General features: G+C 43.9%; 1 protein-coding gene across 1 annotated transcript in view; it reads right to left on the bottom strand.

The window, feature by feature from the left end:
• Nucleotides 1–27,242, bottom strand: part of LOC106586152 (protein Wnt-6-like) — a 34,331-nt gene extending 7,089 nt beyond the window's left edge. Inside the window, exons 1-2 of the mRNA XM_014173056.3 lie at nt 26,598–27,242; nt 18,606–18,826 (exon numbers count right to left, since the gene is read on the bottom strand). Coding sequence (XP_014028531.2) covers nt 18,606–18,826; nt 26,598–26,677 — 301 coding nt within the window. The 5' untranslated portion in view covers nt 26,678–27,242. The remainder of the gene's footprint in view (nt 1–18,605; nt 18,827–26,597) is intronic.
• Nucleotides 27,243–27,833: the final 591 nt, after the last annotated feature.

Here is a 27,833-nt window from a genome sequence, read left to right as displayed (position 1 = left end):
ATACCATATCAAATGTGATACACATAAATATCACAATCAATAAATGTCTTTCTGTTTCTTTCTGCCTTTTCACTGTTGCTCTGCACAGTAAAAATAAAAGTGTTAATTTAACTCCTATAGAGTTGAATTCAACACTGTTTCAGATAACATTTGGTCCCAGTCTACATAGTGTTAAAGTTACTCTCCAGGTAGTGTCACATTTTCAGAGTTAATTTGACTCAAAATGGTGTTAAAATTCAAACAAACGTTTTTTCATTCCACTGAATTGAGTTGAATTTACACTGCAATGACTGCATAATTTCATACTCCGATTTAATGCCGACACTAAAGCTCATTGACTCCTCATAATGTTGAAAATACTCATCCTGGGTTAAAATAAGTCAATACTGTAATTTTTACACCCCCTTTTTCACTGTGCACAGTCAAAATAAAAGTGTTAATTTAACTCCAATAGAGTTGAATTCAACACTGTTTCAGATTACATTTGGTCCCAGTCTACATAGTGTTAATGTTACTCTACAGGTAGTGTCACATTTTCAAAATTAATTTGACTCAAAATGGTGTTAAAATTCACACATAAATGTGTAATAATATTTAACACTGGTTTAACATCAGTAGGCTATTACTCTATAATTAAGTAAATGTCAAAGTGAAAACTTTGCTATTAGTTGTTGACCTTACTTACCTGATTATTTGAGGATGTGCTGGAGCAATTGCGTTGACAAGTAAGTTGAAATAATGATCATCCACAACCACAGCAGAGGATTGGCATGTTTTTTCATTCCACTGAATTGAGTTGAATTACACTGCGATGACTGCATAATTTTACACTCCAACACTATAGCTCATTGACTCCTCATAATGTTGTAAATACTCATCCCGGGTTAAAATAAGTCAACACAAATTTTTACACCCACTTTTTTACTGTGTAAGAATGTTGTTCATCGACTACAGCTCAGCCTTCAACACCATAGTGCCTTCCAAGCTCATCACTAAGCTCAGGGCCCTGGGTCTGAAACCCTCCCTGCGCAACTGGGTCCTTGACTTCCTGGCGGGCCGATCCCAATTGGTGAAGGTTGGCAACAACACCTCCGCCACACTGATCCTCAAACACGGAGGCCCCACATGGGTGCGTGATCAGACCCCTCCTGTACTCCCTGTTCACCTATGACTGCGTGGCCACACACGTCTCCAACTCAATCATCAAGTTTGCTGACGACAACAGTGGTAGGCCTGATTACCAACAACAATGAAACAGCCTACAGGGAGGAGGGGAGAGCCCTGGCGGAGTGACACCAGGAAAATAATCTCTCCCTCAACGTCAACAAAATGAAGGAGCTGATCGTGGACTACAGGAGACAGCAGAGAGAGCATCCCCCCATCCACATCAACAAGGCTGCAGTGGAGAGGGACAAAAGCTTGAAGTTCCTCTGCATGCACATCACTGACAACCTAAAATGGTTCTCTCACACAGACAGCTTGGTAAGAAGGCGCAACTACAGTGGGGCAAAAAAGTATTTAGTCAGCCACCAATTGTGCAAGTTCTCCCACTTAAAAAGATGAGAGAGGCCTGTAATTTTCATCATAGGTACACGTCAACTATGACAGACAAAATGAGAGAAAAAAATCCAGAAAATCACATTGTAGGATTTTTTATGAATTTATTTGCAAATTATGGTGGAAAATAAGTATTTGGTCACCTACAAACAAGCAAGATTTCTGGCTTTCACAGACCTGTAACTTCTTCTTTAAGAGGCTCCTCTGTCCTCCACTCGTTACCTGTATTAATGGCACCTGTTTGAACTTGTTATCAGTATAAAAGACACCTGTCCACAACCTCAAACAGTCACACTCCAAACTCTACTATGGCCAAGACCAAAGAGCTGTCAAAGGACACCAGAAACAAAATTGTAGACCTGCACCAGGCTGGGAAGACTGACTCTACAATAGGTAAGCAGCTTGGTTTGAAGAAATCAACTGTGGGAGCAATTATTAGGAAATGGAAGACATACAAGACCACTGATAATCTCCCTCGATCTGGGGCTCCACGCAAGATCTCACCCCGTGGGGTCAAAATGATCACAAGAACGGTGAGCAAAAATCCCAGAACCACACGGGGGGACCTAGTGAATGACTTGCAGAGAGCTGGGACCAAAGTAACAAAGCCTACCATCAGTAACACACTACGCCGCCAGGGACTCAAATCCTGCAGTGCCAGACGTGTCCCCCTGCTTAAGCCAGTACATGTCCAGGCCCATCTGAAGTTTACTAGAGAGCATTTGGATGATCCAGAAGAGGATTGGGAGAATGTCATATGGTCAGATGAAACCAAAATATAACTTTTTGGTAAAAACTCAACTCGTCGTGTTTGGAGGACAAACAATGCTGAGTTGCATCCAAAGAACACCATACCTACTGTGAAGCATGGGGGTGGAAACATCATGCTTTGGGGCTGTTTTTCTGCAAAGGGACCAGGACGACTGATCCGTGTAAAGGAAAGAATGAATGGGGCCATGTATCGTGAGATTTTGAGTGAAAACCTCCTTCCATCAGCAAGGGCATTGAAGATGAAGCATGGCTGGGTCTTTCAGCATGACAATGATCCCAAACACACCGCCCGGGCAACGAAGGAGTGGCTTCGTAAGAAGCATTTCAAGGTCCTGGAGTGGCCTAGCCAGTCTCCAGATCTCAACACCATAGAAAATCTTTGGAGGGAGTTGAAAGTCCGTGTTGCCCAGCGACAGCCCCAAAACATCACTGCTCTAGAGAAGATCTGCATGGAGGAATGGGCCAAAATACCAGCAACAGTGTGTGAAAACCTTGTGAAGACTTACAGAAAACGTTTGACCTGTGTCATTGCCAACAAAGGGTATATAACAAAGTATTGAGATAAACTTTTGTTATTTACCAAATACTTATTTTCCACCATAATTTGCTAATAAATTCATAAAAAATCCTACAATGTGATTTTCTGGATTTTCTTTTCTCATTTTGTCTGTCATAGTTGAAGTGTACCTATGATGAACATTACAGGCCTCTCTCATATTTTTAAGTGGGAGAACTTGCACAATTGGTGGCTGACTAAAAACCTTTTTGCCCCACTGTATGCCTCTTCAGCCTCAGGAGGCTTGGTCCCTAAGACCTTCACGAACTTCTACAGGTGCACCATTGAGAGCATCCTGTCGGGCTGTATCACCATCTGGTACGGCATTGCACTGTCCGCAATCGCAGGGCTCTCCAGAGGGTGGTGTGGTCAGCCCAACGCATCACCGGGGGCACACTGCCTGCCCTCCAGGACATCTACAGCACCCAGTGTCACAGGAAGGTCAAGAAGATCATCAAGGACCTCAGCCACAATAGCCATAGCCTGTTCACCCCGCTACCATCTATAAGGTGGAGACCGTACAGATGCATCAAAGCTGGGACTAAGAGACTGAGAAACAGCTTCTATCTCCAGGCCATCAGACACCGCTAGCCCGCCTCCAGTACCATGCCCGCCTCCAGTACCCTGCCCGCCTCCAGTACCCAGTACTCTATTCTGCACCTTAGAGACTGCTGCCCTGTGAACATAGTCATTAAACACTGGTCAATTGAATAATGTTTTACCAACTTTATATGTATACACTATATTCTAGTCATAGCTCATCCTATATAACTACTGCTGTACACACCTTTTCTATTCATATACTGTCCATACGGTCTTTACACACCATTATACTGTATGTATATATTTATATTCCGGTCTCTGACATTGCTTGTTCTGATATTTCTTAATTCCTTAAAAAAACATATTTATTATTTTATTCTGGATTATGTGTATTGTTTTTTTTATTAGTAGATATATTACTGCTCTGTTGGAGCTAGAAACACAAGGATTTCGCAGCACCTGCGATAACATCTGCAAATCTGTGTACGCAACCAATAAACATTGATTTTTTTTAAACTATTTTTTTAATAATCCAAAATAGAAATAATGATCTATGAGTTTAATGTAGATTATTATTTATTTGTATAAACATAAAAAAATACAGTGGACTTTTTTAATGTATTTTTATTTAACCTTTATTTAACCAGGTAGGCCAGTAGAGAACAAGTTCTCATTTACAACTGTGACCTGGCCAAGATAAAGGCTGTAGTGGCAAAGTAATAACAATTTAGAGGAGGATCAGAGAATCACCAGCAGCAAGAGCGACATCATTGACGTATACAGAGAAAAGAGTTGGCCCGAGAATTGAACCCTGTGGCACCCCCGTAGAGACTGCCAGAGGTCCAGACAACAGGCCCTCCGATTTGACACACTGAACTCTGTCTGAGAAGTAGTTGGTGAAACAGGCGAGGCAGTCATTTGAGAAACCAAGGCTGTTGAGTCTGCCGATAAGAATGAGGTGATTGACAGAGTCGAAAGCCTTGGCCAAGTCGATGAGTACGGCTGCACAGTACTGTCTTTTATTGATGGCGGTTATGATATCGTTTAGGACCTTGAGCGTGGCTGAGGTGCACCCATGACCAGCTCGGAAACCAGACTGCATAGCAGAGAAAGGTACTGTGGGATTCGAAATGGTCGGTGATCTGTTTGTTAACTTGGCTTTCGAAGACCTTAGAAAGGCAGGGTAGGATAGGGGTTGCAACAATTGCGTCAGATAATTTTAGAAAGAGAGGATCCAGATTGTCTAGCCCAGCTGATTTGTGAGGGTCCAGATTTTGCAACGCTTTCAGAACATCAGCTATCTGGATTTGGGTGAAGAAGAAATGGGGGAGGCTTGGGCAAGTTGCTGTGGGGGGTGCAGGGCTGCTGACCGGGGTAGGGGTAGCCAGGTGGAAAGCATGGTCAGCCATGCTTATTGAAATTCTCAATTATCGTGTATTTATCGGTGGTGACAGTGTTTCCTATCCTCAGTGCAGTGAGCAGCTGGGAGGTGGTGTTCTTATTCTCCATGGACTTTACAGTGTCCCAGAACCTTTTGGAGTTTGCGCTACAGGATGCAAATTTCGTATTGAAAAAACTAGCCTTTGCTTTCCTAACTGCCTGTGTATATTGGTTCCTAACTTCCCTGAAATGTTGCATATCGCGGGGGCTATTCGATGCTAATGCGGGACGACACAGGATGTTTTTGTGCTGGTCAAGGGCAGTCAGGTCTGGAGTGAACCAAGGGCTATATCTACATATTTACATATTTATTGAAATATTAGATGTTCGGTAGTGACATTTCTTAAAAATACATGAAGATTTACCAATTTCTCTCACAAATTTTCTCTAAAATGTTTGCACATAGACTACTCACCATGTGGCCATGCTGGAGAGGAGTGCGATCCCATCACCTGGTGATATTTGTAGGGGTGTGGCTTAAGGCACATTATACAAATGGTGGGTCTAATCCTGAATGCTGATTGGTTAAAACAGCATTCCAGCCGGTGTCTATTCCACAAGTTACCACCGGCTAAATCTATGACGTTAAAATGCCTATTTACTCTGTTCTATCTGACTGCGCAATTCACTATCTCATCAGCCCAGCCAAGCAATTTATAAACTTGATCTCGACATTATCTCACATTTCTTTTGAACTAGCATTTCGTTTTCAACAGCGGAGATTTGTATAAACCTTGCTGTCTGTCTCTCCGACATTTGTAACATTGTTTCAATATTCAAATTCGATCTCCAGCTGTCCTATAGTAATGAAAGTGTTGGTGGTCGGGACGATTGTGTTAGCTGTGTTGTTGGCTAGCTCCTCTGAACAACAGTGTCCTGACTAAAGAGTAAATGTTCTATACCAGGTGAGTCGTGCCTCATTAGCTTTATTGTTATGGATGTATCCAATAAAATGTCAATAGAAAACAGCTTAAACAAATGCAAATGCAGCTAATTTCCTGTTATTCTTGCTGCACTTTTTGACGTGGCTGTAAATTAGCCTTTGTTGGCTAGCGAGCAAGCAAGAGATAAGAACATTGCCAGCCGGTATGGCAATGGAACATTTAGAATGAACGACTGGGTCGCGTCCATAGATACAGAACAAAAAGACTGAATGACTGGGTCGTGTCTCTGTCACGACTTCCGCCGAAGTTGGTGCCTCTCCTTGCTCGGGCGGCATTCGGCGGTCGTCGTCACCGGTTTTCTAGCTACCACCGATCCACGTTTCTTTTTCCATTTGTTATGTCTTGAGTGTTCACACCTGGTTCCCATGTCGTTATGATTATTTCCCTATTTAACCCTCTGGTTCTCATTATGTTTTGTGCGTGATTGTTTCTTGTCTTCGTGTTAGTTGTTTGTGTCAGGATTGTTATCCCTGTGTGGATTATTGGCTTATGATTTTTTCCAAGAGTAAAGTACGTTATTTTATTCAGTTCTGTGTCCTGCGCCTGACTCTATCCTCACCTCCGCACAACTGACACCGGACAGAATCACGCACCAAAATTATGGAGTCAGCAGGTGCATCCATTCCTCCGGTACCAGTGGAGGAACGCGTCAAGCAGCACGCGACAATGCTACAACATCTTGGCACAGCCATGGATCGCGTGCTGCTCACCATGGAGCGATGGGAAAAAAGGGGTTTTCCCACAACTTCATCCACATCACTCCAACCAACACCACAACCCCCACAGCTGTCCACCCCTCCGTCACCTGGACCCAGTGGGATTTGGCTCTCGCTTCCGAGGGCTTATGATGGGACGGCTGCCGGGTGCCAGGGGTTCCTGCTCCAGATGGAGCTCTACCTGGCAACCGTTCACCCGGTTTCCTTGGGATACGAGAGCGTGTCCGCCCTCATCTCCTGTCTGTCTGGGAAAGCGCTTGAGTGGGCCAACGCGGAATGGGGGAGTATAGACGCCACATTGGTCCGCTAAGAGGATTTCACCTGTCGCTTCCGGGCGGTCTTCGATCATCCACCTGAGGGGAGAGCGGCGGGGGAACGCTTGTTCCATCTCAGGCAGGGGATGAGGAGTGCACAGGAATTCGCACTGGACTTCAGGACCCTGGCTGCCAGTGCGGGATGGAATGAGAGGGCCCTGATCGACCATTACCGATGTAGTCTACGTGAGGACGTCCGTTGGGAGCTGGCCTGCAGGGACACCACCCTTACCCTCGACCAGCCGGTGGATTTAGCCATCCGGCTGGATAACCTGTTGGCTACCCGCGGACGTCCGGATCAGGGTCCATCCATTTCGTCCCCCAGCACCTCCAATTCTACACCTATGGAGCTCGGAGGTGCTGCTCTAAGGGGGACCGGAGGGGGAGTTGTTTCCTGCACTACCTGTGGCCGCAGAGGACACACTGCTGGTCGGTGCTGGAGAGGTACCCCAGGAAGTCGAGGCAACAGGAAGGGCACTGGCAGATCATCCCAGGTGAGTATGCACCCAACTCACCCAGAGCTTCCTGTTGCGCACATGTATATATCTATAGAATTTCCTGAGTTTTCCCCGCATTCTCAGCATAAGGCGCTAGTAGATTCAGGCACAGCTGGGAACTTTATTGATTGTTTGTTTGCGTGTAGATTAGGGATCCCTATTGTTCCTGTTGATGTGCCCTTTCCTGTACATTCCTTAGATAGTCGTCCTTTAGGATCGGGTCTGATTAGGGAGGTCAAGGCTCCACTATGCATGAGAACGGAGGAGGGTCACGAGGAGAGAATTCGTCTCTTCCTGATAGATTCTCCTGCGTTTCCTGTGGTGTTGGGGTTTCCCTGGTTGGCTTATCATGACCCCACTATTTTGTGGCAACAGAAGGCTTTTAAGGGATGGTCACATCAGTGTTCAGGGAGGTATATAGGTGTTTCCATAGGTGCAACTATGGTGAAGAGTCAAAACCAAGCCTCCACCATGCACATCCCCTCTGAATATGCAGATTTGGCTCTCGAAGGCGACTCAATTACCACCCCATCGACGGGGGGATTGTGCGATAAATCTCTTGGTAGATGCAGCACTTCCCAGGAGTCACGTGTATCCTCTGTCACAGGAGGAGACAGCGGCTATGGAAACATATGTCACCAAATCTCTGGGACAGGGATACATTCGGCCCTCCACTTCACCTGCCTCCTCAAGTTTCTTTTTTGTGAAGAAGAAGGATGGAGGTTTGCGCCCGTGCATTGACTATAGAGGTTTAAATCAGATCACTGTGAAGTATAGTTACCCTATGCCTCTCATAGCCAGTGTGACCGAGTCATTGCATGGGGCGCGCTTCTTTACCAAATTGGATCTCAGGAGTGCTTACAACCTGCTGTTTATCCGGGAGGGGGATGAATGGAAGACGGCATTTAGTACCACCTATGGGCACTATGAGTACCTCGTCATGCCGTACGGGTTGATGAATGCTCCATCCGTCTTCCAATCCTTTGTAGACAAGATTTTCAGGGACCTGCACAGGCAGGGTGTAGTGGTGTATAAAGATGACATTCTAATATACTCCGCTACACGCGCCGAGCATGTGGCTCTGGTGCGCAAGATGCTTGGTCGACTGTTGGAGCATGACCTGTATGTGAAGGCTGAGAAATGTTTGTTCTTCCAACAGTCCGTCTCCTTCCTAGGGTATCATCTGTCAGAGTCAGGGGTGGAGATGGTGAATGACCGCATTTCAGCCGTGCGTAATTGGCCGACTCCAACCACGGTAAAGGACGTGCAGCGGTTCTTAGGGTTTGCCAACTACTACCGGAGGTTTATCCGGGGCTTTGGGCAGGTAGTGGCTCCCATTAGATCACTGCTTAAGGGGGGACCGGTGCGACTGCAGTGGTCAGCTGGGGCGGACAGCGCTTTTAATCAACTGAAGGCTCTGTTTACCTCGGCTCCTGTGTTGGCTCATCCTGATCCCTCCTTACCGTTCATAGTAGAGGTGGACGCGTCCGAGGCTGGGATAGGAGATGTGCTGTCTCAGTGCTCGGGTACGCCACCTAAACTCCGCCCCTGACATCTGACAGTCTCTGGCAACCGAAACGATAGAACGAAGGACCAGCCCGGCTTGGGTAGCAACCCTAGATTTATGTCTGGACTATATATTGTGGATGGATGAAATAATATGAAGAAATTAATCAAAATAACGGTTTTAATGAAAATATGTCAATCATTATTTGAATATGTTGGTAACCCGTTGTATAAAAGTGATAATGCCCCTCGAAGCCAGCGTTTGGAGGATATATTGGCACTTCGTCTCGGGCCTAACAACACCCATGCCAATATCCTCCAAACACCGGCTTCTCGGGCATTATCACTTAATTAATTTGGCAGTCTTTTACTGTGTGTGTTTCGCAGGTGTCATCAAAAGCTGGGACAGCATTTTTTTTGGAAAGATCTTTAAAAAACGTACAAAACTACTGATTAGATCAGCATCTTTCAATGTAATTATAGAACAACTCAACATGTTCTATTGAAATAATAGGGGTTAAAAAAAAAATCATAAATCATGATTTGCTTTATTTTCAAACATGAAGTTTGGGAGTCAGGGTGTGGGACATCCACCTCTCAATAGAAATAGGTGTATAAACAATGACTTTGTACTATATTAATGTAACAATATGTTTGTTATTGCCTTGGAATGAATTAAAGCATACCAAGGCATAACCTTTTTTTTAAATAGTTGTTTTTGGGGTGGGACAGCAATGTACCCCTCTTCTGTAGAATCACCCTGTCACGCCCTGACCTGAGAGAAATGGTTTGTTTCTCTATGTGTTTAGGTCAGGGTGCGGGGTGGGCATTCTATGGTGTCTATTTCTTTGTGTTGAGCCGAGTATGGTTCCTAATCAGAGGCAGCTGTCTATCGTTGTCTCTGATTAGGAATCATACTTAGGCAGCCTTTCCCCACCTGTAGTTGTGGGATCTTATTTTTGTACTGCTTGTTAAGCCTGCAAGACGTGACGGTCGTTATCATTGGTTCTTATTTTGTGTTTAGTGTTCTGATTTAAAATAAATACAAGGATGAACACTTAACACGCTGCACCTTGGTCTACTCCTTTTGATGATCATAACAGAAGATCCCACCACCAAAGGACCAAGCAGCGCGGGCAGGATGACTGGACATGGGAGGACATCCTGGATGGAAAAGGATCCTGGACGTGGGAGGAGATCCAGGCCGGAAGGGATCGCCTCCCATGGGAACAGGTGGAAGCAGTGAGGGAGGAACAGCGACGAGATCGACAGGCAAGGAAACAACGGAAGGCCGAGAGGCAGCGGCAAAAAAAATGGGGGGGGGGCACACTGGGTGATTGGCGAAGTCGGGGTTGAGACCTGAGCCAACTCCCCGTGCTTACCGTGGGGAGCGAGTGACCGAGCAAGCACCGTGTTATGTGATGATGCGCACTGTGTCGCCAGTGCTCACTCACAGCCCGGTGCGCTCGGTGCAAGCTCCTCACCATTGCTGTGCTAGAGTTGGCCATCAGCCAGGAAGAAGTGCGCCGGCTCAGCGTATCTGGTCTCCAGTGTGTCTCTTCGGCCCAGGTTATCCTGCGCCTGCTCTACGCACGGTACCCCCCGGTCACCAGCACAGCCCAGTTCGTCCTGTTCCAGCGCTCCGCCCTTGCTGGGCTAAAATAACCGTCCAGCCAGGACGGGGTGTGCCAGCCCTAAGCTCCACACCTCCAGTGCGCCTCCACGGCCCAGTACCCCCTGTGCCTGCTCTGCGCACCCAGTCTCCTGTGCGTCTCCCCAGTCCGGTGAGACCGGTTCCAGCTCCACGTAGGAAGCCTCCAGTGATGATCAATGGTCCAAAGCCTGTAGGGATGATCCATGGCACGAAGCCTCCAGTGACGATCCATGGCCCAGAGCCTGTAGGGATGATCCATGGCACGAAGCCTCCAGTGATAATCCATGGCCCGGAGCCTCCAGTGATGATCCATGGCACGAAGCCTCCAGTGAGGATCCATGGCCCGGAGCCTGTAGGGATGATCCATGGCACGAAGCCTCCAGTGATAATCCATGGCCCGGAGCCTCCAGTGATGATCCATGACACAAAGCCTCCAGTGATGATCCATGGCGCGGAACCTGTAGTGATGATCCATGGCACAAAGCCTGCAGCGACGGTCCCCTGTCCGGAACCTACAGCGACGCTCCCCAGTCCGGAGCCTCCAGCGACGCTCCCCAGTCCGGAGCCTCCAGCGACGCTCCCCAGTCCGGAGCCTCCAGCGACGCTCCCCAGTCCGGAGCCTCCAGCGACGGTCTGCAGCCCCGAGTCTTCAGCAGCGGCCTGCAGCCCAGAGTCTTCAGCGGCGGCCTGCAGCCCAGAGTCTCCGACGATGATCCACGGTCTGGTTCCTCCGGCGACACAGAAGCGGGGGGATCAGCGGGCGGTGTGGGGGCTACGCCCCGAACCAGAGCCGCCGCCAAGTATAGATGCCCACCCGGACCCTCCCCTATAGGTTCAGGTTTGCGGCCGGGAGTCCGCACCTTTGGGGGGGGTACTGTCACGCCCTGACCTGAGAGAAATGGTTTGTTTCTCTATGTTGTTAGGTCAGGGTGTGGGGTGGGCATTCTATGGTGTCTATTTCTTTGTGTTGAGCCGAGTATGGTTCCTAATCAGAGGCAGCTGTCTATCGTTGTCTCTGATTAGGAATCATACTTAGGCAGCCTTTCCCCACCTGTAGTTGTGGGATCTTATTTTTGTACTGCTTGTTAAGCCTGCAAGACGTGACAGTCGTTATCATTGTTTCTTATTTTGTGTTTAGTGTTCTGATTTAAAATAAATACAAGGATGAACACTTACCATGCTGCACCTTGGTCTACTCCTTTTGACGATCGTGACACACCCATATATGGGATAGGGTGCCATTTGTGACGCATCCATAGAGGGATTATGGATAATGTCTAACAGTCACGCCTGTTTACTGTTTCAGTTGGAGAGGCGGAGATTAAAACGATGCAAAGAAAAAACAACCGTAGACAACTAATCAGCCTCCACAGAATCTCCGAGGAGGTCGATGTCTAGACAAGCTACAGTAATAGTTGTTTCAGTAATGTCCCTCAGTCTCGCTCGTCTTTAGCCCCTGCTCGCTCATCTTTATCATGAGCAATGCAATCATCGTGTCTATATTGGAAAGAAGACATTTAATTCATAGAAGTGAAATGAAACTTTATAACACAATCAAAAAGTATTTCTGTTCAGTTGTATAATGTGACCCAGCCCTTTGACTAAGATAATAAAAACATGCTTACATGACTAAGAGAGAAGAGGTTCTGAAAAAATTTAAAAATAAATATCTTGATTTGAATGAACACCATTTTATATTTTCCTCAGAGACACAAATTCCCCAAAAATTCTCCAGCAGCTTACGCCTGGGCCTGCCTGGGAGATCACTTGGTGCCAGAAGGGGCTTCGCAAGGAATTAGACAATATTTTTTTAATACTCAATCTTTGAGTCAATGATGCATGCGTTCAGGTTAAAAAGAATAGAGGTAACCCAGAGCCCCTCTATGTAGCAATACATGTGACACAGCCTGATGAGTGTGAATCATTTTGGTTGATTGATTTTGCTGCCCTGTGCCACAGTCCAGGAGAAGTTCAAGTCTTGTACAGCACATATCTCATTGCATCTCTGAAATCCATTCTATTACCTTGTGACTTACAGAACAGTGAGTACACCAAGTAATCCCTAAACATGTATCAAACAGACAAACACACTTACTAAAAACGACACATTCCACCTTAAAAATGATGCGTAGCCATATATCGCACAGATTTGACTATAATCCGATAATTGACGAAATGCAGCTGCTCTGTTGATCTCTGAATCAACACATACAGTATTTCTTTCATCAGGCAGAGTCCAAGGCCATATGACCCCACTCAAGCCCTCAACTTGCAACCAGAGAAATGTTTAAGAGTGTATAGATTGTAGCTGAACATTGGTGTTCAATGGAAGCACAATACTGTGCCTTAATGCAGGTGTGAATAAAAAGATTACATTGAGGAAACAAGAGAAACGATTAGCTACAGTAGCTTAACTCCTGGAGCAGCTGTCTGCCCCAGTGGACCCGTGAGAGTGTAATCTAAAATTGCACGGTGTTACCTGATACAACAAAGCCATTACACCCTCATTATCTGAGTTTAGAACCAAGAGAAGAAGCAACATCTCCACTTTGATCGTATCAGTGCCAGGGCCTGACACAGGATCAGCCCTGTGTAATTAACACTTCAGGGCTAATCGGTTGTAACATAACAGAGATTAAGGCAATTACGGTGTTAGATCATTACCAAGAAAAGTAATTGCCTTAAAATAAGTGGATAGTACATGACTTTAATGTTTGCAGTGGTGTGTAACGTTTTGTATGTTCATTCATATTTGTCCACACTGTAAAAAAAATTAAAATAATAATAATCTAGGTGTTTCAACTAATTATTATTAATAAGTAACTGGTTCCACAGTCTTTTTTTTATTTACTCAACTTTTCGGTCCAAGTCTTACCTGAACTAAAACATTTAGTTGGCCCAAACTTAGCTCCAACTTGAGAAAACTTTGGCAAAAATGGTGTTTGTTAAACTTGTTTCTGGGGGGCAGCTTAACTAAAAAAGGGTGCGCAATTGGTTACACACACAGTGCTTTTAACATTTTCAATGTACATATTTGACACACGTTGACATACATTTCGCATGTTCATTCATACACTAATTACGATTTGAACTCACAACCTCTTGGTTCATGGCATTCCAAGCTTCCTGCTACGCGACCATGTCTGTGACGATTATCAATTAATCTGACTATTCTCTCATCGTTGATTTGATTGACTTATTTAAGTAATTTTTGTTTTTTCTGTATAGTTGTCTAATGTTGGTGGAGCATATTACTCTGTTTTAATGTTACTCCTTAGTCACTATGATGAATATAATAGTTTTTCTTGAGTGTACTTTTAACAGAGCTGAGATTTACAGTGAAGTGCAAAGTGTAGCAGTACAGGTGAAATCAGTAATTGACACAGACATGATGGTGTAGCAGGAATATTGTAATGCTGTGAACCAAGAGGTTCTGAGTTCAAATACCAGGTTGAGGACATGTTGAATACTAATTACCGTATACATGCACAATGTAATCAAGTATGTCAATGTGTGTCAAATCTGTACGTTGAAAACATTGTATGTTAAAAGCACTGTGTGTAACTAGTTCCACAGCCTTTTTAAGGTAAGATGTCCAAATAATTGTTTCTAGTTCAAATCAAATGTTATTTGTCTCATGCGCCGAATATAACGGTGGTAGACCTTACAGTGAAATGCTTACTTACAAGCCCTTAACCAACAATGCAGTTTTAAGAAAAATACCCCCCCCCCCCAAGAAAGAAATAAAAGTAACAAATAATTAAAGAGCAGCAGTAAAATAGCAATAGTGAGGCTATATACAGGGGGTACCGGTACAGAGTCAATGGGTGGGGGCACCGGTTAGTAGAGGTAATTGAGGTAATATGTACATGTAGGTAGAATTATTAAAGTGACTATGCATAGATAATAACAGATAGTAGCAGCAGTTTAAAAGAGGGGGACAATGCAAATAGTCTGGGTAGACATTTGATTCGATGTTCAGGAGTCTTATGGCTTGGGGGTAGAAGCTGTTAAAAAGTATTTTGGACCTAGACTTGGCGCTCTGGTACCGCTTGCCGTGCGGTAGCAGAGAGAACAGTCTATGACTAGGGTGGCTGGAGTCTTTGACAATTTTTAGGACCTTCCTCTGACAAATTGTCAAAGACTCCAGCTACCCTAGTTGAATGAACATATGAGATCATTTGAGCAAACACATCACTTTAAGTTGACTGAATTCTTGCCTATGTTTTCTCATGCTGGTGCCAAATTTGTTAAGTTCAGGTAACACTTTGACCAAAAAGTTGAGTAAACAAAAAAAAAAGACAGTGGAACAAATTACTTAATCATATTTAATTGAAACAAAAAAAATATGTTACAGTGCAATTTATCCCATATCTAACTGGGATCATTTCATTGACGTTATGACATTGTGCCGCAGTGTCTCACCTCATCCAGAGAGTTTGGCCGGAGTTCTATGGGTCCTGATCAAATGTGGTACACCATATAGGGAATAGGGTGCTATTTGGGACACAGACTAAGTGTGTCACATTCATAAGAAAGGACAGATACTGAAAGACCTAAAATGTGTGGTGCTTGTTTTCTCTCCAGGAGTCTGGAGAAAACCCTCTCCGCCCCCCCCCCCGGCCAGACGATGCAAAGCTCCCAAATGATGATTGACAGAGAAGCAGACAGAAGCAGGAGCATTTTAACCGAGCTAATAATGAGCAACATTCCTGAGGTGGCAGAAGAATTATGATTATTCTATCTTGTCACAACTGCATACTGTCTCTGAGCATGTCTAATTACTTCATTACAACCATGAGAAAACATGTCGAAGCAGCCAGCATAGCTCACAGCAAACCCCTGGCAACCCCTGGCATCGATAAGTCAACACAACAACAGCTCTGGTTTATATGTTTGAATATAGGAAGAAAAAGCCTCCAGTTATTTTTGCAAAGGGAGAAAGATGTAAGCTACTTTGGACAGCACCCCCAGCCCGCCGCGTGCATGTGAGGAAGTGAACCTGTCCTTGCAGATCTTCCTGCACTGACAAATGGTCATTAGAGCTACATCTTGGTAATTGTTCGGAATGCTTCAAAACATAGGAGCACTTAAGCCATACCTATAGACAAGGAGGAATTTATGATTAATTGCCATTTTGGCAAGCAGTTTCACTGAGTTCTCCAGTTCTCAGTGAAAGGAGTAGCTAACATTGTAATCCTTATACTGACAGCAAATTTACACTCAACTAAAGCTACAAAGATGCTATTTAGATCTGTCTGTCTGGGAACAAATCAGGGCCTGGGTTCCCAAAAGCATCTTAAAACCTCTTAGATGTAAAGTTCCCTGTTTAGGGGTCTGCGTTGTTCTGCTACCGGTTCCGATCAAATTTTTGGCTTACAAATTGATCTGTGGACACTGTCGATCAACATGGCTTGCATTGAGCAATAGCCCTGGTTCCTACAGACACAGTAGTATATTTTGTCTGCCTGTGTGACGTAGGATGTGAAATATGAAACCACTTGAAGCTGGGATGTCCCTCCTACCATTTCATTCGCTCTTCCGACTGTCTATCAACTCCTGGCTGAACCCTACATCACAGCCACTGACAAAGCACATGCCTGCAATCCTTATATCATAGTGCAGCAGGAGAGAGTGATTTCGTCACAACAGCACATTCAGAGATCAAAATAGCCATTAATCTAAAATAATTCATAGATTTTAAACAAAAAACACGTTATGTTTGTCTTAGATGAGATGAACTCCTACGGAGTTTAGGAAGCCAAGCTAGAGCTTGGTGAGACGTTCACAGCGGTGGAGGCAGATGTTTTGATCACTAACACTAAACATACAAATATGTATTTTACAGTTATTAGAAGGGTGAAATCTTATAGTTAGTCATTTTATAATTTCATTATACTATATTTCGAAAGCATATAAGTCATTTTGAGACTTATTCATACAGTTTTGTTGAATACAAAATACATACATATTTTTATAGAATTTGTACTGTGCTTGAGCTTGTGTCCTCAAAATTGGCTACACCTCAGCAATTTATAACTATTTTTTACCAGAAAGGTGAGCTATTAACATTTTTTGGAGTATGCAGCATTACTAGTTATTGTTTATGGCTCTCTCGTGATAAATAATTACTTTTGGAGATTACGTAAATTACTTTTCGATTACATTTAGTTACATTTAACTGGTTTTCGTTAGAACCTTCATAGGAGCATCGTTAAATATCCGAGTTGTTTCCCAAAACCCTCATAAGTAAAGTTGCACTTGAAAACACTTGTTATTTACTAACTGTCTCAGACCACTCATAGAACAGCTAAGGTAGTTGTTAGATAATTTTTTGCCGTTCCGCATCACTTTATACACAGAAGATCTCTGCTAAACATAGAATCAAGCTGTTTAGAATACAAATTTGTCTTTGCAATTGAACAAGCGAAGAATAAAAAGATGATTCAAATGAAAATGAGATGAATGCATTAAAAAATAATTAAGCAGGGCTATAGGCAACATAGGCCTCATATATATATATATATATATATATTGTTCAGTCAATTGAGTTCTATTTCTAGGCTACACTGTCTGTAACGCCTTGGTATACTTCATGATGTGTAACAACGTGTGCAATGAAGTGCCAAATGAATCTGTGATTTAGTGCATTATTATACGGTAAGCGTTAGAATAAGCCACCTCAATATTTGCAGCCATATGGTGATATCTCTCTAGGAGCTGATCTGTCGTCAGTATTGTGGAATAATTATAATGTTAAGGTAAGATTTGAATGGAGAAAGCTGATCAGAGAACTGCGCTGCCTTTCTTTCATTCCTCTCAGTATCGACACATGGTCCAACGACGCACTTAGTGAACGTTCTTTCTGCGTGGTGTTTTGGGAAACGCATGTTACTCCTCTCATCTTCGGCCATTGTAGGAAAGATGCACCGTCAAAACACTTTTGGAAGCATAATTTCCATCGCTATCGGGAAACCGGGCCCAGTCCAGTAAGAGCGGTCACATAAAACCAGGTCAAATCAATGCTCTAGCTGTTCCTTGGATCAACATCTGACGGTTGGATCAACATCTGACTAGAGGAGACCAACCGCACCACAGGCACTCTGCCCTCTGCTGACTCTCAGCAACAAAACAGGAACATTACAAACCACAGTTTACAGGAAGATGATGTATATCATCTAGCACTATAGAAGGAATCATCTTAATACCCACATATTCCTCACCGAGCGAACAAAGTTACTTTAAAGCGCCTGCGGAATACTTAGCTTTGCCTCGAGAGATTAAAGGCTTCATCTGTAATGACTTAAATGGCTATGGCATGAGATATTTTTTACTCAGAATTTAGTCTTTAAAACTAAGCGGCGGTTCTTCGAGACAAAATCTTTAAGGGAAAGTTATAATGGACACTTCTTGTGTCAGATTAATGACGGTAAAGAACAGGAATTCTGTCAACGCCAGCAGGATGCTTGTAACGGTACTCTAATTGTTTTGAATATGAAAGACCAGCTCAAAAGATTCTTCAAACAACTGAGGGCATGCATTAGCTAGATATTAGAAGATAAAACCAATAAAGGATACACTATATTGGAGCTAAACGGTGGTTTGTTGACAAAACACTTCCTTGTTGGTACACACAGAATGGTCTCTATTAACCAAGCATAGAAAAGTGCAACGGGAGGAGACAACGTACAAAAAGCAATAATTGCATAGTAGCAGGGCCTACATTCGTTGTATTACTCAGTTCAAAGAGCACCGGCAATGTTAGAGATCAATGGTTATATGAGAAGCAATTTAGGAGATCATTTTGAGTTTGCAATTTGATGCAAAAGAGGAGCAGTCAAGTGTAAATCTGTCTTGTTAACATACAACAGCTGGCCTTGTTCTCCACTGCACTTTGGATCAGAGTAAAGTTGAAGTGAGGCCATTGGCTGTGCACTCAAAGGTCAAGGGGTCACGTCCTAAGTGAGACACTGTTAAACCATTTGAAAGGCACTTAGATTATTATTTTCTATGTCAGGCAGGCAGTGATTGTATGTAGAGTTATTGGATAAATTAGGGGGAAATTATCATAGGGTCCTATTTTCCATAATGACAAGTCCTCACTCACCTTGTTGGAGTATTTTGCCAAAGTACTTGTTCTGACTGGTGCAGTTCCAGCGGCGAAAACGAAACTGGTACTGGCACTCCCGCACACCCAGCTTGGCACCCTTGGCGACCTCGTGGACGATCTCTGGCTGGTTCTGGCACAGCTCAGCCTGCTTGCCCGCTAGCCGCTTGGTCTTCCGACAGATACTATTGGGGTCCATGACTAGAGGGCTCCCCACTGCCCTACAGGGAAGTATACAACAGATAGACTGTGACTACAAATCACACTACAGTGGCATAACATTATGATGTGTTCGTGTCTTACTCTTACTACATATAAGTATCACTGAAGCTAAATGTATGTGTTCTTCTATTAGGCAGTTTGATTACTTGACATCGGGTGTGGAGAGAAATAGTAAATCTGCAGTGATGCGGAAACAGAAAAAGGAGCTCGAGAGCTGCATCTTAATTGCCGGGTTTCTTACCTAGCGTTGACAGATGTATATTTACCCTTAGGGAAATTGTTTATTTCAATTCCTAATGGGAGTACAGGCCTCAGGTTGAACACTGTGAACTCTTGCCAGTACTTCCCGTGACAGTTGCTATGACATAATGTGAGAACAGCCCTATCCCCCTGTTCCCTCGATTCAATAACTCTGCATCTGACTCCAGTTGAGCTGATGTGATCCGTAAAGCTCGAGTCAGTTTTTATCATTATGTGGAAGTAGGAGTGTGAGAGAATACCTCATTGCTTTTCACTCACCCTTGTCACAGCTAATCTTCCTGACTAATAACATTCATCTGCCTTGTGAGTTTGTTTTTAAGAAGTCAAACAAGCACTCTTGCCAATCCCTAGCATTGCGGTCTGATAAGAAGCATGAGACACAGGACCGTTGCTCTTAAAATGTAATGCATCCCATCTCCAGTAAGTCAATTACATTATTAAGTCGAAACCATTTATATATCAATGTCTGAAATGTCACTGTATATCTGTGATTCAATCAAAATACAAATTATTTGTACAGTTGGATGCACCTTTTTTTTATCCATAGCGTCATGGAAAACTAAAATTGAACTGCCAACATACTGTACACAAAATAGCATAATGGCTGCACAGATTAAGTATAGAAAATTATTGAAAGCCTAATAATTCACACTGTCCTAAAAGCGGGGAGTGAACAGTAGCTTAATGCCCACAATGTGAGTTATCCTCACTGAAGTGTGAGAACTTGACTCCGACTGTCCAGCGTCACCGACGTCTGGGATCCTGACATCCTTCTGCCGGTTACTGATGATGTATTGACAACGTCTCTATAGAAACGGATCACAGGGGAACACATCTCCAGCGCGCTATAGTATTTTCCTACACAGATCTGACTCCAATGGTTCCACACCCCTGTGTAAGTAACATGTGCAGATACAGAACTTAGCAGACACACCAAGTCTTTACAACCCCTGAATATCTGATGTGTTATGGCCTTCAAACCTGGGGGAATCTCTGAGCCAGGATCATAGCTTTGAAATTGGCTCAGCGAGCTGCTCACCAAAAAAAGGGACCAGGTTTTACAGCAGGAGGTGTAGACTCGTAAAAAAACTTTTAAAAAACTAAAGCAGACCGTGTTTCAGAGTTTCTTCTCCAAGTCCTGTGTCATTGTCAAAGTGAAAGGCAAACCCTCCTCGCCCAATTCAAAAGCGAGGCTTTTATATCACACGAGCAGCCGAAGCGGCTAGAACACTGGCAAGGACGAATCATGTGGTCTGAATATGGCTCCGGCAATATGTAGATGAAGACATTTCTCTGTCTTGAACACGATGCTGTGTTCCAGCATCAACACAAACCAGGACTGACCTGAACAGGACACTATGAGGAACACAATGTTATCAGTGTTGAATATAAAGGATAGGAATCTCTATAAAAGCACACATATAGGAACTACAAAATCAGATAAGCAATCAATCTTCCACGTCCATGCAATGTGTCATTATTCCTCCCCTTTATCAGTCACAGTAATGCTCCTGGACACGATAATGGTGAAACAGAGTCTAATCATAAGAGAAAGGAGGATGCACTACCAATCTACGCAATCAAGAGCCCTCTAAACAGTGCCTAGCATGAAATATCACAGAGATAACCAGAGACCAAAATAGAAAGGGAAACACTGATAAAGGACATGTATCCAAATAATCAGTCTCTATGTAGGCCATCATGATCTTTTGGAGATAAGCTCTTCTTGTAGCTTTGTGTGGACCTCAAGTAACATTATGAAGTGCATGGCCATAGATATATGGGCTTTTTTCACTTTGCAAACAATACAATTTCATCCTCCTAATTCTCTATGCCGGCTATGGTGGATATGAAGTCAGTCATGACAAGGCTGGAACGCTAGCAGGAGAGTGGCTTGTGTTCAGCTCTCTGGTCCGTGTCTCCGAGCCATGGCACAATCTTCTCTAGAACTCAAATCCTGAACTCAAATCACATGTTTGTCTTGCAATAAGTGAGGACAACATGAGGTCTACGCGCGCACTGAAAAATCTCAATGTCTGGAAATTGGTGGAGGACACATGCTCTGTGGTGAGTACATAGTAGCTCCGGCTAAGCCATGTCATTGAATCTTTATCTGATCCTTCTGGCCTTGAATGGAAATCATGCGATTTTCCAGAAATAGGTATGGCTTTGAAATGGGAGTGAGAAGTAGCAGATGAAATGAGACCTCATGTTGTCCTCACTTATTGCAAGACAAACATGTGACAGACTGCAGCGGTGCATCAGTGCTGTGCACGATTTGATTTAGTGTTGTGATGGGAAGGCTGCCGTCTTATCGGCTCTTAACCAACCATGCTATTTTGTTTGTTTTGTACATAATGTTGCTGATACAGTCTATTATGACCGAAAAGAGATTCTGGACATCAGAACTGGGATTGCTCAACTCAAACTGGACGAAGAGTTCTTCTCAATGAGTCGGACGGGAGGGATATAATACAGACACCCGACCAGGCCCAGATCCCCGTTATTCGCTGGAGAAGGAAATTGAGATTTCGCTGAAAGAGATCAGGGTGCCTTGTGAGGATCAGGCGACGAGTGGCTAATCTGCCCATGCCTTCCGTCCTGCTAGCTAACGTTCAATATCTGGAAAAACAATTTTTTTCCTACCAATGGGACGTTCAAAAACGATAAAATCTTACATTTCACCGAGTCGTGGCTGAACGACGACATTAAGAACATAAAGTTGGTGGGTTATACACTCTATCGGCAGGACAGAACAGCAGCCTCTGGCAAGACACGGGGCGGGGGCCTATGCATTCATGTAAGCAACAGCTAGTGCACAATATCTAAGGAAGTCTCAAGGTTTTTCTCGCCCGAGATAGAGTATATCATGATAAGCTGTAGACCACACGTCTCTACCAAGAGAGTTTTCATCTGTATTTTTCGTAGCTGTCTACATACCACCACAGACCGATGCTGGCACTAAAACCGCACTCAATAAGCTGTATACCGCCATAAGCGAAACAGGAAAACGCTCATCCAGAGGTGGCGCTCCTGGACTCTACCAACTGTGGCTCAGTTGGTAGAGCATGGTGTTTGCAATGCCAGCATGGTGTGTGCAACGCCAGGGTTGTAGGTTCGATTCCCACGGAGAGCCAGCACAAAAACAAAATGTATGAAATGTATGCATTCACTACTGTAAGTCGCTCTGGATAAGACCGTCTGCTAAATGACTAAAATGTAAATGTAAAATGTAGTTCTATAAAAAAAGTGGTCAGATGAAACCGATGCTAAACTACAGAACTGTTTTGCTAGCACAGACTGGAATATGTTCCGGGATTCTTCCGATGGCATTAAGGAGTACACCACATCAGTCACTGGCTTTATCAATAAGTGCATCGAGGACGTCATCCCAACAGCGACCGTACGTACATACCCCAACCAGAAGCATGGACCACAGACCACAGACCCTGGAAGCTTATAAGAAATCCCGCTAAGCCCTCCGGCGAACCATCAAACAGGCAAAGCATCAATTCAGGACTAAGGTCGAATCGTACTACACCGGCCCTGACGCTCGTCGGATGTGGCAAGGCCTGCAAACTATTACAGACTAATAAGGGAAGCACAGCCGAAAGCTGCCCAGTGACACGAGCCAACCAGACGAACTAAAAAACTTCTATGCTCGCTTCAAGGAAAGCAACACAAACATGCATGAGAAGATCAGCTGTTCCGGATGACTGTACAATCACGCTCTCCACAGCCGATGTGAGTAAGACCTTTAAACAGGTCAACATTCACAAGGCCACAGGCCCAGGCGGATTTCCAGGACGTGTAATCCAAGCATGCGCTGACCAACTGGCAAGTGTCTTCACTGACATTTTCAACCTCTCCCTGTCTGAGACTGTAATACCAACATGTTTCAAGCAGACCACCATAGGTGCTGTGCCCAAGAACACTAAGGCAACCTGCCTAAATGACTACCGACCCGTAGCACTCATGTCTGTAGCCATGAAATGCTTTGAAAGGCTGGTCATGGCTCACATCAACACCAGTATCCCAGAAACCCTAGACCCACTCCAATTTGCATACCGCACCAACAGATCCACAGATGTTGAATCTCTATTGCACTCCACACTGCCCTTTCACACCTGGACAAAAGGAACACCTATGTGAGAATGCACCATAGTGCCCTCAAAGGTCATCACTAAGCTAAGGACCCTGGGACTAAACACCTCCCTCTGCAACTGGATCCTGGACTTTCTGACGGCCGCCCCCAGGTGGTAAGGGTAGATAACAACACATCCGCCACGCTGATCCTCAACACGGGGGCCCCTCAGGGGTGCGTGCTCAGTCCCCTTCTGTACTCCCTGTTCAATCATGACTGCACGGCCAGGCACGACTCCAACACCATCATTAAGTTTGCTAATGACACAACAGTGGTAGGTAGGCCTGATCACCGACAACGATGAGACAGCCTATAGGGAGGTCAGAGACCTGACCGTATGGTTCAAGGACAACAACCTCTCCCTCAATGTGATCAAGACAAAGGAGATGATTTTGGACTACAGGAAAAAGAGGACCTAACACGCCCCCATTCTCATCGACGGGGCTGTAGTGGAGCAGATTGAGAGCTTCAAGTACCTTGGGTCCACATCACCAACAAACTAAGATGGTCCAAGCACACCAAGACAGTCATGAAGAGGGCACGACAAAACCTATTCACCCTCAGGAGATTCACCCTCAGATTCTCAAAAGGTTTTACAGCTACACCATTGAGAGCATTCCGACTGGTTGCATCACTGCCTGGTATGGCAACTGCTCGGCGTCCGACCGCAAGGCACTACAGAGGGTAGTGCGTACGGCCCTGTACATCACTGGGGCCAAGCTTCCTGCCATCCAGGATGTCTATACCAGGCGGTATCAGAGGAAGGCCCTAAAAATTGTCAAAAACACCAGCCACCCTGTCATTGACTGTTCTCTCTGCTACCGCACGGCAAGCGGTACCGGAGCGCCAAGTCTAGGTCCAAGAGGCTTCTAAACAGCATCTACCCCCAATTCATAAGACTCCTGAACATCTATTCAAATGGCTACCCAGACTATTTGCTTTGCCCCCCACCTTCTACGCTGCTGCTACTCTCTGTTATTATCTATGCATAGTCACTTTAATAACTCTACCTTGGCAAACTTCAGACGGGCATGTATATGTGCTTTCTTGAGCAGGGGGACCTTGCGGGCGCTGCAGGATTTCAGTCCTTCATGGCGTAGTGTGTTACCAATTGTTTTCTTGGTGACTATGGTCCCAGCTGCCTTGAGATCATTGACAAGATCCTCCCGTGTACTTCTGGGCTGATTCCTCACCGTTCTCATGATCATTGCAACTCCACGAGGTGAGATCTTGCATGGAGCCCCAGGCCGAGGGAGATTGACATTTATTTTGTGTTTCTTCCATTTGCGAATAATCGCACCAACTGTTGTTACCTTCTCACCAAGCTGCTGGCGATGGTCTTGTAGCCCATTCCAGCCTTGTGTAGGTCTACAATCTTGTCCCTAACATCCTTGGAGAGCTCTTTGGTCTTGGCCATGGTGGAGAGTTTGGAATCTGATTGATTGATTGCTTCTGTGGACAGGTGTCTTTTATACAGGTAACAAACTGAGATTAGGAGCACTCCCTTTAAGAGTGTGCTCCTAATCTCAGCTCGTTACCTGTATAAAAGACACCTGGGAGACAGAAATCTTTCTGATTGAGAGGGGGTCAAATACTTATTTCCCTCATTAAAATGCAAATCAACTTATAACATTTTTGACATGTGTTTTTCTGGATGTTTTTGTTGTTATTCTGTCTCTAACTGTTCAAATAAACCTACCATTAAAATTATAGACTGATCATTTCTTTGTCAGTGGGCAACATACAAAATCAGCAGGGGATCAAATACTTTTTTCCCTCACTGTATTACCTCAATTACCTCAACTAACCATTTCCCCCCGCACATTGACTCTGTACCAGTACCCCCTGTATATAGCCTTGCTATTGTTATTTTACTGCTGCTCTTTAATTATTTGTTACTTTTCTTTTTTTTGGGGGGGGGGGGGGGATTTTTCTTAAAACTGCATTGTTGGTTAAGGGCTTGTAAGTAAGCATTTCACTGTATTCGGGGCATTGTGACAAATAAAATGTGATGTTTGATTTGATTTGATAACGATAAAGATCTGGTATAATGAAGTGCTTCTCTACAGATGATGCATTGCTGAAGCTTGGCCCAGGACCCATTCCAGGAGCGGATGAGTGGAAATGGCACACGCTATATGCACACCTGTGGGCCACACTCCTGGCTGCCTGCCAGACTATGACCCACACACAGCCAGGAGGACCGGGAATTTACTTGTCCTGAAACTTGCAAAGGCATTCCAAATTCTCTGGTCTCACTGCTCTCTGCCAAAATGATTACAGCCTAATCAAAGAAGCTCTGAAAGAAGAGGTTTATCTCAGAGACGTTTCATCTACCCCCACAAATGGCATCCTGTCTGTCTGGTCAGGCTGACAACCATTTGCTTTAAAAAGACAAGGAGCAGAGAGACAGGAGTGAGATGGCATGCACAGCTCTCAACAGAAAGCATCTTTGTCCTGTCAAACTGCAGGACCTCCAGGTGTGCTCACCTGAATACTCCAATTTTGTCTTTGGGAAGAGAGGTTCACAGTTTAGCAGTACTAATAGCTGGCCTTCAAACTTGAAAAGGTTTGATTTAGTTAAATATCCCTCTTCAGATATGCGTGTCTCAAATTAATTGATTATACTTATGAAGAAAAAAATCAGTCTGTGTCTTTTTAAGTCTCATACATCTCAGAGTACTGAACAAATAATTGTTTTATGATGACATATCCACTGCCTCAAGGTCCACAGGAAAAAATTCCAACTCTGACCTCCCTAATATCTCTGTTTTTTCAACAGGCAATTGCAGACCTCCACAAGCTGAAGCTGAATCTTTTTGGCTAGCTAAGTTATAACATTAGGGACTTTAGTTTTTTTATTGTTGATTTCATTGACTTACTTAACCACATTTTAGACATTAGTTTGTTACCAACAATAAAAATGCTGTATTAAAGATACATGTTGTGGTTCATTAAGACATTTTTTAGAAATTGTTTTATCAGTCATTACAATTTCTTGGGTTAGTTTCCAGTAGGAAGGTGGTGATAGATAAAGAAACCCAAAAGGTTTAATTAGTATGTAATTGTAGTCTAAGTATTACCAAATGCTTCACAATGCGGTCAAGGTCATCAAAAGTACTACCATGTTATTACACGTGTCAATACAAGGCTATTTGAATAGTGGTTATATCAATAGAGTCAAATGCAGAATTGCATGTATTTTAGTACATCCTGACATCATGCCAATCTTTAGCCAGATATCAACATGGACGCGTGCAAAGCATACTTAACATCAGATGACAAAACCACCGTATTCTATGAAACCTTATTTACATTAGCAACTAAATTTGACGCACATGTTAATTGTTTGTAACATGACTTACCACCATAACCCAATGATATTGACCGGACATAAGAGGATGAAAAACAGGGCTAGTTGAGTCCGAGATAATGGAATCGTCATGATGAGAGAGTGTCCTTCAAAAAAACAACAACGTTAAATTAAAAAGTGAGAGCCGCCAATCCCCAATTCAATTAAGGTGTTGTTGTTTTCATTGGATGTCCTGCGGAGTTCGTAATCTGCAGGATTCAGCACACCCACTAAATGCTCAAAAAGTCCTTTGAAAGACTCTTTGGATGCACCACTAAAGTTCGATTACACGGTCAGGAGGGAAGAGACATCGTGATGAAATGTGTTAACCTCTTCATAGTCGTCTCTCTGGCAGAAAGAGTCAAGACTGAAATACCAGAGGCAGAGGTGACAAGCACGTCCTAACTAAAACACCCAAATTCCAATAGCACAGCGATTTTAATCTGGCAGCAAGGATACTACAGCCCGGGGGTGATGGAATGTAGCCAGACCTTGGGCAGAAAAGTAAACCCAAGGACCAGCAATGCTAACGTTTTAGTGCAAAAGTAATACAATCTATTGGCCTTGGTAACAACCGTAAAATTTTACTCGGCATCGAAGTGTCGGTTTCGATTCACAGGTAGGCGCAAAACCCACAAATTTATCCGGGTGTCTGCGCTCTAATGCACTTTTCAAGTGGGAATGTACTTCCTTTGCAGAAGATATGCGCTCATCTCCCACCTGGTATGATGTCGCTTCGGGCCAAGTGAAAACCTATTTTGTCACTCAGAAAAACGGGATAATTAGTTGGAAGAACCTGACTGTGTGCAAAAATATATTTTACATCAGAATGGCAGAGAAAGGGAAACAGTTTCCCCTGGGTGTTTATAGTGAAGAAATAAGAGCTTTCAGGTGTTGCATACCTTTGTCATATTTGCCTATATCTGTTGATAATATGAACATGCATACTATGTAGACCCAAAGTTGTTTTTCTCCGAAATAAAGTAGACCAATAGACCAGTAAAGCCAACTTTCATTGCAACTGTAACAGTTGTGGAAAGGCAATAACTTATTCATCAAAAATATTTATTGAGAGAGAGATAATATGTTTCTGCTCATCCATTCATCTATAATTGTATTTATTTATTCAGGACAAATAGCCTAAGGTAATCTTTGGGCTATTACCTCCATCTGTGCTGAAATATATTTTATGATTTGTTTACATTATACTGTTTGGGATAACATTCTCAGTTCTTTGCTGAGCTCACAT

This window comes from Salmo salar, chromosome 25 (genome assembly GCF_965601325.2).
Source record: "Salmo salar chromosome 25, fSalSal1, whole genome shotgun sequence".
Lineage (NCBI taxonomy): Eukaryota > Metazoa > Chordata > Actinopteri > Salmoniformes > Salmonidae > Salmo > Salmo salar.
This window is presented reverse-complemented; position numbering and strand designations above follow the sequence as displayed.